The sequence below is a fragment of the Carlito syrichta genome, unplaced genomic scaffold (assembly GCF_000164805.1).
Source record: "Carlito syrichta isolate Samal-C Ts95f unplaced genomic scaffold, Tarsius_syrichta-2.0.1 Scaffold311852, whole genome shotgun sequence".
NCBI lineage: Eukaryota > Metazoa > Chordata > Mammalia > Primates > Tarsiidae > Carlito > Carlito syrichta.
In genome coordinates, this window is record NW_007255948.1 from 685583 (window position 1) to 699368 (window position 13786).

Sequence of the window (13786 nt, forward strand, 5' to 3'; positions counted from 1 at the left end):
AGTTATTTGAAAGAAATCTTCTCGAACTGCCTTATGCTAAACTTTTCTACCATTGACCTTAATTATAAATTAAATCTTATGCTACTCAACACATCATTGACATGTCTACTAGCTGACTTCTCTTGTCTCTTTTACTACCTTACATTATGTTGCTTGAAAAAAATGACTCTCATAATCCTTACAAGGGATACTGAAGGAATACTGAAAATATAACCTGAATCATATATATCAAAAAATATAGTATACCCTTGCACAGCCTTGTACATAATTGATACTCAAAGCAGTTGTTATTTTTTAAAATATTTGTTTGTTCTTTCTACCACATAATTCCTAGCACTGTCAGAAGAAATACAAGGACTGGTATCGAATATTTGCTTTCCTCCACATCTATTGAACATTTATCAAAGAATTACTATTTTCACTACACCAGTTTAGGCCCCAAGAATACAAAGATGAGTAAGATATAATCTGACCCTCAAGAAACTCCTACATTAATAGGTAAGGTAAAACAAATACAGAACTATAATATTGTGTGATAAGTCTATATATAATGAGGCATGAAAAAATACTGTGGAAACACAGATAAGGAAACAATTCATTCTCGATGTAGAATAGTTAGGAATGATGAAAGAGTAGAAGAGATTTATGAGTTACGCATTATTGGATAAGAAGTACTTCTATAGGCATACATATAGAGAGAGAAAATGACATGCAGGCAAACGAACAGCAGGAAGAAAAGAAGGCACAGAAGAAAATATATAACATATTTAAGAATGTAACTGGAGATAAAGTATAGGGTACACTGGGCAAAGAAGCTTAAGAAACTTCTAAAATTTAAACTAGAAAAATTTTTTTAATCCCTATTTTGGACTAATAAGTGAGACAGCAGTTTGAATTAGTGCTTACAGCACAAAGAAGTTAAATCCAACTTCAGGTTCCAATGTTCAACCAAAGAAAATGAACAGGTGGTTCAAGTATCTTGCCTTTTTCATCAAAATATTGCAACCAGGGGAGGGAGAAATGAGGTTTAGAGCTATTTTCAATCATTTATACCATTACCAAAAGTTACTGGGAGAAATTCAGTCTCTGCAAAGAACAAGGATAAAAGAAAAATGACAAGCTTACAATGAATTTAACTGTTCATACCTCACTTAACACCAAGTAATGAAAGCTATATTATTATCAGTACTTTGTTACTGTGTTTTATGGTTCTATTCCAACAATTATTACCTGCTTTATCAAAAAAACTGCTTTTCAACCTTGAATCCAAATCTTTATGAGGTTTATCCAACCGTTTGTCACGTTCATGATAAGTTAGGTCTCTATTTTTCTCCTTTCCAGAAAATGCCTCTTTGCTGTTTTCTCTTACTAGACTAAAATCTTTCCGTATCGATTTAAAGACAGAAACCTGATCAAACTGTTTAGGAAAGTCTTTTTTAAATTTATTCTGAATTTGTATTTCATTTTCATTATCTGATTCATGCTGCGTGACTCTTCTCTCTACTTCCAAGCTATCATCAGTATGAATTGAAGAAACAAGATTGTCCTTTGAACTAAAATCCTGTTCATCCTCATTGTCACTACCAACGACTGGAATTCCTGCAAGATCCCCAGAGTTCAAAAAATAATCATCTTCATCCAGCAATGAATTTTCAGATCCTGTTTGATTCGGCATTCCATAAGACATGCTGTCAAGGGTAGGAGTTAAGTTGTGGTCTATATCTTCAGACATTTCTGTATCCATGATACCACCACCTTAAAAAGTAAAATATTGTTTAGACAAACGATAGTGCTAAAGATGACCACAATTAAAAGGTTTGTCTGGAATTTAACCAAATATATATTTTTCAAACAAAATATAAATATTACCATAGTATTCATTTAACATTTTGATATAGGTGTGACAGATATGATTATGCCTACCTGACAGTTAAGGAAACGGGGACCCAAAACTTGAGCAACTACTTTAGGTTACAAAGGAAAGCAGTGTGATATAGAGAAAAGAGCACCAACTTCAGAGTCAGACACATCTGTGCTGAAATCAAAGCATGATCCTAAAAGTCTGTATGATCCTGAGAAGTAAACTCTCAGAGTAGCCTCTTTATCTTAAAACAGCATAATACTCACCTTGGAGATTAATTTGTGGTGAGGATTAGTAACAGTATGTATAAAAAGCCTACTAACAAAGTGACTGACACATAGAAGGGAATATAAAATGGTAGTTATTATTATTATGGTGATTATTCAGAAGAACTCACATTAGAACCCAAGTCTTTGGTCTCAGAGTCCCATTTTCTCTGCACTATCATTAATAAACACTGATAGTAGTTAATGTTTACAATGGTAAATATTTAAAAATAAAAATAAAATGTATCCAACCTTGAATAAATAAAAAATTATTTACTGTTCAAAACGACATGCCAGTCTCTCCCATTTCAAAATCAAAGAAACCTCTGCAGCCCCATAATGACCTCATTCAGCTTTTCCTCACAAAAAAAGTCTACATAGTTTGTTTCTACTTCATCTCTCAAGCATTAATCCTTTGAGCCTAATACAATCAGCTCCCAACTTCCAATGGAAAGTCTCTCATTAATGTCATCAATGATATCCTAATGGTCAAATCCAATTGACTTTTTTCAATCCTTATGTGACATATTCCTCTTGGATAAAATTCCTTTGGCTTCTTTGACACTCTTATTTCTTGCACCTTTCCTAATTGACCTATTAATTATTTTATACTCCTCTTCCTCTGTTCACATGGCTTCAATATTAGCTTTTCTCCAGGATGTCAGTTCTCCTTATTTTTACACTCTGAATGAATTACTTTTCCTAAACACTTTAGCTTAGACCTTCTTCCAAGATTTCAGATTCCTATATTCAACTAACTCCTATAGGTTCTCCAACTTAGTATTTCTAAAATCAAACTTTTGGTGTACCCATACTAAGCACACACTTTTATATTTCACTCATTTGATTAGCAGATTCACCAAGCCAGCAACTGCCCAAGACAAAAAAAAGAATCACTCCAATTCTCCTTTCCCTTGGAAAAAATTCTGTCAACTGTACTACTTAATATCTCTCAGATCCATCTCTTTTACTGGGTACTTAGTTCTAACATTTCACATCTCTTCCTGGACTACTGGCAAAACCTTCAACAGTGTACTAACTCAATCGTGGATATCCAGGAAGCAACCATATTCTTACAAACCTGATGTCCAAACTACATTTAATTGGCCTATGAGGAGGTAAACTGTAACTGATAAAAACAAAATGAAACTGACTGAAAATATTACTAGAATTGGCATCCTTGCATTTATTTGTTCCTGAAGTCCAGATATATACCCTTCATATTGGTTCTTCAATCCTTCCCTAGAGTCCATGATCCAATACATTTCCACTTTTTGTTTAAGTTGATTTGAGTTGGATAATTTACAGTTAATTCCTAACTGATACAGAGTCCAAATTAAAGATTTCTTCAAGTTGTCATCCTCCCTAGACACCAGAATCATCTTTCTAAAACATAAATCATTCCATATTATACCCTCCCTTGATATTCTTCAACAGCTCCTCATTACCTGAAGTATTCATTCATTCAGCACATATGAATTATTACAGTACTAGGTGGTAGCTACTATGCTAGGTTCTAGGGATAAAATGATGAAAAGGATAATTATAATTTCCCCCTTTTCACAGTGCTAGAAGAACAAACAGAAAATGAGAAACAGTGTGTTGGTGAATAAGTAAAAATAAATTGAGTCCATAACGATATCAAAAGGAAGGGAGAAGAAGCTTTTTTATCAGAAGAATGCTTGCTAATAAATGTAGAAGAAATAATAGACTTGGGAAATCACTCTTTTATACTTTATAAAATAACCAATTTAGACAACAAATGGTAAAACATGCTAAAATTAAGAGATGCATACTTTATAACTTACAGGTGAGGAATCATAATGTCTATGACGTATTTTCACATAGTATACCACATTGAGAGAAGCAGGGAGGGAGAAGAAGGAAAGAATGATATTCACTGTACTGTTCTTTTAATTTTTTCACTTATCTGAAAAATTCTAATAATAACGGAAGAAAATATAACTAAAGAAGCAGGTTAGCCGGGCTCAGTGGCTCAGCCTATAATCCCAGCGCTTTGGGAGGCTGAGGTGAGTGGACTGCCTGAGCCTGCGGGTTCGAGACCCGCCTGGGCGACTTGGCGGGACCTCATCTCTACAATAAATCAAAAAATCAGCTGGGCATGGTAGCGAGTGCCTGTAGTTCTGGCTACTGGGATGGCTGAGGCGGAAGGATCACTGGAGCACAGCAGGTCAAGGCTGCAGTGGCCGGGAGCGGTCACTGCACTCTAGTCTGGGTGACTGAGTGAGACTCCAACTCAAAAAAAAAAAGAAAGAAGTAGATTGTACATACACACACACACACACTTACTAGACTGTAAGCAATTAAAGATTAGAGTCTTTACAACATTTCATCATTAGAAGCTAACCGCATAGCATGTGCTCTGTAAGATTTAATGAATGAAAAAAATAAGCATTTTATGTGGTCAGCAGTTAGTTATGTGGTATATAAAAAGCTAATGCTAAGAAGTAATATTGTAAGCAACATTCCATACCACTACATTTAAATTCAGAATATAGTACTGGAAGAAAAAAGTAACTACCTGGAAAAACTGGATCCCTGACTCACATCAAAATAACTTAGAGATGTATCTAAGTTTAGTTATAAAAAATAAGCTGGGCTCGGTGGCTCAGCCTGTAATCCTGCACCTTTGGGAGGCTGAGGTGAGTGGATTGCCTGAGCCCGCGGGTTCGAGACCCGCCTGGGCAGCGAGACCTCATCTCTACAATAAATCAAAAAATCAGCCGGGCATGGTAGTGCATGCCTGTAATTCCGGCTACTTGGAAGGCTGAGGTGGAAGGATTGCCGGAGCCCAGTAGATCGAGGCTGCGGTGGCCGGGAGCGGCTACTGCACTCCAGTCTGGGCGACAGAGTGAGACTCCAACTCAAAAAAAATAAAATAAAAATAAAAATAAAAATAAAACAGTAATACTAAAGAAATCATGGAAGAAATATTTTTAAGTCATAAAATTGGTACAAGTCTTTCTAATGATGACAAAAAAATCCAGAATAAAAGACAAATTTATGAATGAAAATATAAAGGATCAAATATTACTGCAAAAATTCCAAAGAGATGAAAACACAAACCATATCAAAAGATAAAGGATAAACTGGGTGTGGTGGTTCACACCAGTAATCCCAGCACTTTGGGAGGCTAAGGCAGGTTGATCATTTGAGCCTAGGAGTTCCAGTCTGGGCAAAAAAGTGAGACATCGTCTCTACAAAACATTAAAAAAAAAAAAAAAAAAAAGATAAAGGATAAGCTGGCTTAAAAGATTTTATTGTACTTTATATCATAATGGGTAATTTCCCTAACAAAGAAAGATAAGACTCATAATTCAATAAAGATGCAAAAAACCAAATATATATATAAAAGCAAAGGATGTGAACAAATATTTCACAGGAAGAGAATTACTAAGCTTCAACAAGAGAAATGTAAATTAATAATGCACTGAGATACAATGTTCACTCAAGTTACTAATGACAAAAGGCTGTAGTAACAATCTTGCAACAATGCTATAATCTAAAGTTAGTTAACTATGGACCAAGGCCAAAATATACACAAAAAAGAGTTTGTGATGGAGATCATATGTAGGCTGCAAAGCCTAAAATATTTACTACCTGGCTCTTAACAGAAAAACAACTGCCAACCCTTATAGTCAACTACTACTAGTAAGAGTGTAAACTGCTACAAAACAAATAAAGAGCAATTAGGCGATATTTATTATACTTTAAATACATATAACTCTTGACCCCAAAATTCAATTTTTATAAATTCATCCTGCAGATATAATCTCACAAGAAATCAATGAAAAAGAACATTTATAGCAGCAAAAGACTGGAAACACCCTATCTCTTCATCAGCAAGGCAAAATGAATTACAGTACAATGGAATACTATATAATTGTTAAAAAAGAATGAGGCAGCTTTATATGGATTCCAAGATCTGTTAAATAAAAATACCCAAGTGAGGAACAAAAATATGTGTGTGTGTGTGTGTGTGTGTGTGTGTGTGTGTGTGTGTGTGTGTGCAAACAAATGTATACACACTTTAAGAGATGTTATCTATGCATTACTTTTCAAAGCTGAATTAAATTACGGTAGTATGACGTTCACTCAACCCTGCTTCCACCATTTTCTTTGTCCTGCCTGTTGCATGGTGAAGCTAGCATTTGATTAATGCCATCATTAGAGTGAATATCATTCTTAAAATGTGCATACATTTTTTGCTAACACTACATAAAAATTATCTGCCATTGATTTTCTACAAGAAGCAAAGCTAGATGGCTGGAAGACACAAACACTTACTTTTTAAAGAATATCCATTTTATCTTTGAGTTTTGAAGCATATACATCTATTATTTATTTTTTAAATTTTTAAATTTTTATTTGAAATGCATTAGAGACTTAAAGCTTTCTCAGAGATGTCAATTTTTGACAAAACATTTCATTTGAATTTGCAGTTTTGGTACTTATTGAACAGTAAGTCTGCAGGCTGCATAAAATCTTATGTAAATAAACTGTAAGTACTAGTTATATATTAATTAACTGAATCAGAATTCTTCTCATTCTTTTGGTCCATATAAACACACAAAATAAAGTTTCTGCTTCTCAAAGCCTAGATCTACAGAACAAAGCACCATGACGATAGTACCTAAAACACTTGAAATCACAAATTTCTCATGGAAGATTCCTGGCTTTTAGATACTGTATGTATGCTTGGTTTTCTTTTTTCTCAGAGTGAGTCAGAATCTCACTCTGTTTTCTAGGCTGGAGTACAGTGGCATGCTCACCGCCACCACAGTCTCAACCTGCTGGGCTCAGGCGATCCTTCTGCCTCAACCTTCCAAGAAGCTGGAACTATAGGCATGTGCCACCACACCTGGCCAATTTTTTTATTTATTGTACAGACAAGGTCTCGCCAAGTTGCCCAGGCTGACCTAAAAGCCCTAGGCTCAGGCAATCCTTCTCACCTCTGCCTCCCAAAGTGCTAGAATTACATGCGTGAGCCACTGCACCCACCACTTTTTTTTTTTTTTTTGAGTTGGAGTCTCACTCTGTCACCCAGACTGGAGTGCAGTAGCCGCTTCTGGCCACTGCAGCCTCGACCTGCTGGGCTCTGGCAATCCTTCCGCCTCGGCCTTCCAAGTAGCTGGAACTACAGGTGCGTGCTACCACACCCAGCTAATTTTTTATTTTATTGTAGATATGAGGTCTCACCAAGTTGCCCAGGTGAGTCGCGAACCCGCGGGCTCAGGCAATCCACTCATCTCAGCCTCCCAAACTGCTGGGATTACAGCAGTTACAGCTCATTTTTCTTTTAATAAAGACAAGGTCTCATTATGTTGCCCAGGCTGCTCTGGAACTCCTGGGCTCAAGCAGTCCTCTCACTTGGGCATCCCAAAGTGTTAAAATTACAAGAGTGAGTCACCATGTTAAGCCATGTTTGACATATTTGAGGAAAAACAAAAACGGTATGGCTGGAATTGAATGAATGAGAGGAAAAGTGTTAAGATATGAGAGAAGAGAAATAAACAGAAGACAGATCTATTAGGAATTTCAGGCAACAGAAAACATTCCAAGGTATGGAAATCTTAGGAAGTCATTAAAAGGTTCTAAAGAGGGATCAACATGATTTGATTCACATTTTATTAAAAAATTCTATGAGCCAAGCGTGGTGGCTCACTCCTGTAATCCCAGCACTTTGGGAGGCAGAGGCAAGATGACTGCCTCAGTCCAGGAGTTCGAGCCCAGCCTAGGTAACTTGGCGAGACCTCATCTCTACAATAAATTTAAAAAGTAGCTGGGCATAGTGGTGCGTACCTATGATTTCAGCTACTTGGAAAGCTGAGGTGGAAGGATCATCTGAATCCAACAGTTTGAGGCTGCGGTGACCATTAGCATGCCACTGCACTCCAGCCTGGCTGACAGAGTGAGACCCCAACTCAAAAACTATATATATTAATTAATTAATTAGCCGGGCTCGGTGGTTCGGCCTGTAATCCCGCGCTTTGGGAGGCTGAGGTGAGTGAATTACCTGAGCCCGCGGGTTCAAGACCTGCCTGGGCAACTTGGTGAGACCCCCATCTCCACAATAAATTTTTTAAAAAAATTAGCCGGGCATGGTAGCGCACGCCTGTAGATACAGCTACTTGGAAGGCTGAGGCGGAAGGAGCGCCGGAGCTCAGCAGGTGGAGGCTGCGGTGGCCAGGAGCGGCTACTGCACCCCAGTCTGGGTGACAGAGTGAGACTCCAACTCAAAAAAATTAATTAGTTAGTTAATTAATTAAAAATCATGTTTTACATATGGCTTCTGTATACTGTAAAGCTGTTCACTGTTACATGGAGCCAAAGAATGAAAGCAGGAATACTACTTAGGGAGTTACTACAAAAATCCAAGGAAAATCTTGTGGCTAAGATGAAGATAATGATGGTGGATGTGAGATAAAGTGAGGAGATTTGTATATATTTTGAAGATAGAATCCTTGCCTGATATGCGTATATGAGATGCAAAGTATGAAAGAAATTAAGGATAACACAACAGGGTACTACTTACTGAGGTAGGAACACCAAGAGAGGATCAGAAAGGGATATGTGAATAGTTTGTTTGGGGGACTGTTAATTTTGCTATCTTTACCAAATCTTCAAATGAAGGTATCAAGAAGGAAGTTGGATATATTAGTCTGTAGTTAATCAGGAGACTCTTGCCAAGTAATGAGATACAAATTAGAGACTCATCGATGAAGTGCTGGTACTTAAAATTCATGAGACTAAATAAATAAGATCATGTAGTGAGTTTACTTACTATAGATGCAAGAGAGCTGAGAGTCCTGAGATACTTTAACATTTAGATCTGATAGGAAGGAAGGAAATCAGGAGAAAAGATTAAGATGTAATACTAAGGAAGTAAGAGGAAAATGAAGAGACTGGTGTCACAGAAGCTAAAAAAAGAAAATATTTCATTAAGGAGGAAGTGACTATAATGAATTCTGCTGAGATGGTCAATAAAATAAAGACTGAGAATTAACACTGGCAAAGCTAAAATGAACTTCTAATATCAGTGGGAAAATATGTATATAAATTTATTGGGTGATTCCAATAAATACCAAAAGAAGACAACTTGAAAACCATAACTATAAATAATTCTTCAGAGAAACTGAAGGAGTAAGAGAGTAAGATAACTCTTCAGAGTAACTGAAACCAAACTAAATACAGAGTCAACAGAGGATTTTTTGACTATGTATATATTTTTGTTTCTTCATGAGAATTTTCTTTTTAAAGACAGAATATTACAGCTTTGTAGTATGCTCATAAGAAAGATCCAATAAAGAGGAAGTAACTAATGAGGTAAGGAGAAAAATCTTTGTGCAACAGAGGTTGTAATCAGTAAAATACAGGTAAGTGAGATTGTTAGATTTTGCTAAAGGTGCATAAAAAAGTTATTTTAAGTAATCTGTATACAATATTTCTGTCTGATATGAAAGCAAATTTAATTATGCCAGGTAAAGTCAACTTTTATTCCTAGTCCTTCTTATGCTTAGCCCTTCCTTTAATGGTGGGCTGATATTTTTATACTACATCCAAGCACCATTTCATTTTAAAGTATAACCATCAACAAAAAAAATTCAATTACCATATAAAGGAATATTGTAAAAGGGCCGTTACTTTCATTTCTAATACATTACTTAATCCCTCTTGTACATTTTTTATTTTAATCAAAGCATAATTTTCAGAAATAAAGTAATATTAACAGTAATTTCAACTTCAGAAATCATGATTCTCTCACAATTCCCTGGAGGTTGCCACTTTTCCTTTTTATCTGAAGAAACAAGGAATCAAAAGAAAACAAAAAACTCCTCTTATAAATGTAAAAACAAACAATAAGCGTAAAATGAGGTGACCTTGTTTCATTTGAAATAAAAGCTTAAATGAGCATTTTGTTTTGTCACAGAAGTATTTCTAAGAGATGTTTTGATTGTTATTGCTATTCAATAAAATACAACTTCCTAAATAATAAAAACCTCTTTTTTCTTTTTCTTTTTTTGAGTTGGAGTCTCACTCTGTCGCCCAGACTGGAGTGCAGTGGCCGGGCCGCAGCCTCGACCGGCTGAGCTCCGGCGATCCTTCCGCCTCAGCCTTCCAAGTAGCTGGAACTACAGGCACATGCTACCACGCCTGGCTAATTTTTTTGTTTTTTTTATTGTAGAGATGAGGTCTTGCCAAGTTGCCCAGGCGGGTCTCGAACCCGCGGGCTTAGGCAATCCACTTACGTCAGCCTCCCAAAGGCACGGGATTACAGGCTGAGCCACCGAGCCTGGCTCAGTAATTTTTTTTAATGAACTAGAACAGAAAGCAAAGCGCATCATATAGAATGATAGTAAGTAATAGTACAAGAAATGTTTGTGTACACACACATATACACATATATGCCTCAATGTACAAATATTTCTAATTGTGTTTAAAGTATTTTTTTTTAAGTTTGAAACCAGTAGAATATTTAGACAATTTGATTTTATAATTTACCAAAAGATAATAAACTAATGTGGACACTTGAAACACCCCTAACAGAAATGAATTTAATAGCCTACTTAAGCACTACTAAGATAGCCAAAAAAATAAAAAGACACTATGACTTTAAAATATACTATGGCTTGAACTCAGGTGGGAGGATCACTTGAGGCCAGGAATTCTAAATCAGCCTGGGCAACATAGCAAAATCCCCATCTCTACTCAAAATAAAAATAAAAAAATCAGCCAGGTCAGGTGGTATATGTACCTATAGTCCTAGCTACTTGAGAGGCTGAGACAGGAGGATCACTTAAGCCTAGGAGTCTGAAGCTACAGTGAGCAATATGATCATGGCACTGCACTCCAGTATGGGTAACAGACTGAGATCCTGTCTCTAAAAAAATATTTGTTTTAAGTGCACTCTGAAATATCTTATGAAACAGATAGCCATTTGTTCTTCACTATGAGGACAAATAAAGTAAAGACAACAGACTTTACTTTTTTGAATGATCACTGATATTTGTAGTTCTCTGAGAGCAATCATCAAGAAGATCAGAGATATCTATAATGTGATACAAATATTCAGTGTATATCTAGAAATTATCAAAGGTCTTTTAAAACTGACAATCACTGAAATAAGATACTATACATTTTTTGAGTAAAACTTATCTATCCTATTAATTTCAATATTTCAGAGAACATCTTACTTGTTTAAGCAGACTCAAATGATATTTAAACAAAATAATAAAGCAAAAGTCATTTTTGCCAATAGTTGCAGAAGCACAATACAACAGAGATATGGAGACAGTTCCAACTATCCAACTGTGCCCCAATCTTCAGCTCCGTAAGTATTGCTGCTATTCTTTGTCCTAATTCCAAAATTTGTGTAACATACATTATTTATAAAACAAAATTTTGTATTTTCATCTCCTTAGTTGCCACACCAGATTTAGCTGGTATTTCTTTCTAGTAGATAATCAAGATTCGTTCATCTTAAACCAAATTTTTAATCCTACCTTTTATAATTCAGAAAGAAAACAATGTTAAAATAATCCTTTTTATGGGTTTTATGACTGTAGAGACAGAGTAACTTACACTGTTTTCCCTCAATGGCATCCGTAAATCCATAATAACTTCATTTTGTGACCCCCATAAACTCATTAAATACAAGACACACCATTTCTCCTCACTCATACTATCTGTAGCAATGATCAATAGTTTTTCTTAATAAAAATAGAAAAAAATCATATAAACAATTTTATCTAGAGTAGGTGTTGGTAAACTATATGGCTCTTGACTCAGGGCCTATTTATAGATGGTCCAAAGCTAAGAAAAATTTACATTTTTAAAAGGCTGTAAAAAGAAGAATAAGAAAGACATGTAATAAACCATAATTGTTGGCTAAGACAATGAAACTTTAAAATGTTATACTTGGCCCTTTAGGAAAAGAACTTGCTGACCCCTGACCTGTAGAAATGTTGCTATGTGTGGTTCACAAAATACAACTGGCTTTATGCTAGGGAAATACATTGAGTTAAATGGGCCTAGAAAACTATATAGGGCAATTATCTATAGAACTATTTCTGAGTTAAGTTCAAAATCAAAAACAGATTGTAAATTAGACACTAGTTATATTACTGTCATGAAACACTCCATCTCCAGCCATGGTGGAGTACTGGTCCAAGAAGAACTCCCCTGTTACTGATAACTAAAAAGCCAGGCAAAATATGAAACATCTCTTTACAGAGTACAGACAACAAGCAACACAAGACTGTGATCTCTGAGAAAAAGGAAACATGTACCTTGGGTTCACCATGGCTTTCAACCTGGGAACACTGAGCAAACCCCAGTACAGAACAAAAAAAAAAAAACTGAAACAGAGCACACTGTCTCACTAAGCTAAGGAGACATGAAACAGAAGCTCAAAAAAGTTGCAGCTGGTATCTGCAGGACAATTACTGGAGAAGAGACAAATACACAGAGAAAGAACACTAGAAGTTCTTTGGCTGAATATTAATCTGCACATGTGCTGTGTGAAACTAAGACTGGGCACAGAACAACTTATCAGGGAGCTGTAAGGTGAAAAATTACTGGCGTTCACACAAGGATGAGGTGACTTTTGAACTCTGATTAGCCCGAGTGACAAGACTCTGTCACTAAATAAACTGTGACACAATTACCCAATGAAATATTATTCAGTGTTTAGAAAAAGAAAAGAAAGGAAAAAAAGCTACCAACCCATGAAACTCATGTGGAAACTTAAATACATATTACTAAGTGAAAGAAGCCAATTTCAAAAGGCTACATACTGTTTGATTTTAACTATATGACATTCTGGAAAAGGCAAATTGATGGAGACTGAATAGATCAGTGGTTTCTGGGGTAGGGAGAAAGAGGGATGGAAAAGGATTTCTAGAGCAGTAAAACTATTCTCTATGACACTACTAGGGTGGATACATGTGGTTATATATTCGTCAAAACCCATGAAATAACCAACACCAACAGTGAGCCCTATGGTAAACTATGGACTTTGAATAATAATGATGTGTCAATACAGGGTCACCAACTGTGACAAATGTAGCACCGAGATTCAGGATGTCCACAGTGAGGAAAGTGTGGGGGCAGGGGAGATATAAAACTGTACATTCCACTCAATTTTACTGAGCACCCAAAACTGCTCTAAAAATAAAGCCCATTTAAAAAGAAAAAACTTGTCAAACACCTGGGACAATCACTAAAAACTTCTGAACTAAATGAAATCTACAGTAGAGTCGATCATAGAACTGAGTCGATCATAGAAGGTACAGTAGAGTCGATCATAGAAGGTTAAAAAGATCAAGCTAATCCAAAGAAAACTAACTGCATATGAGAACAAAGTTCAACACTCCTTAAATAAAAGATAATAGCAGAAAACATGAAATTGTTGAGGATAAAAGTAGAAAATATACTGTTTTTAAAAAGGAATTTCTAGCTGGGCTCGGTGGCTCAGCCTGTAATCCTGTGCCTTTGGGAGGCTGAGGTGAGTGAATTGCCTGAGCCCACGGGTTCGAGACCCACCTGGGCAACTTGGCGAGACCTCATCTCCACAATGAATAAAAAATTAGCCGGGCGTGGTAGCGCGCGCCTGTAGTTCCAGCTACTTGGAAGGCTG

The 13786-nt window shown here is 36.1% G+C and overlaps 1 protein-coding gene across 6 annotated transcripts in view; it reads right to left on the reverse strand.

Moving 5' to 3' along the window:
- The window catches only part of ZMYM4 (zinc finger MYM-type containing 4), a 155099-nt gene that overhangs the window by 63650 nt on the left and 77663 nt on the right, over positions 1–13786 (reverse strand). For 5 of the 6 annotated variants that reach the window (XM_008069197.2, XM_021718131.1, XM_021718130.1 and 2 more), the window contains one exon: positions 1231–1755. The exons of the other annotated variant lie outside the window; for it this stretch is intronic. In XM_008069197.2, coding sequence (XP_008067388.1) covers positions 1231–1755 — 525 coding nt within the window. The remainder of the gene's footprint in view (positions 1–1230; positions 1756–13786) is intronic. 6 annotated transcript variants of the gene reach the window in all.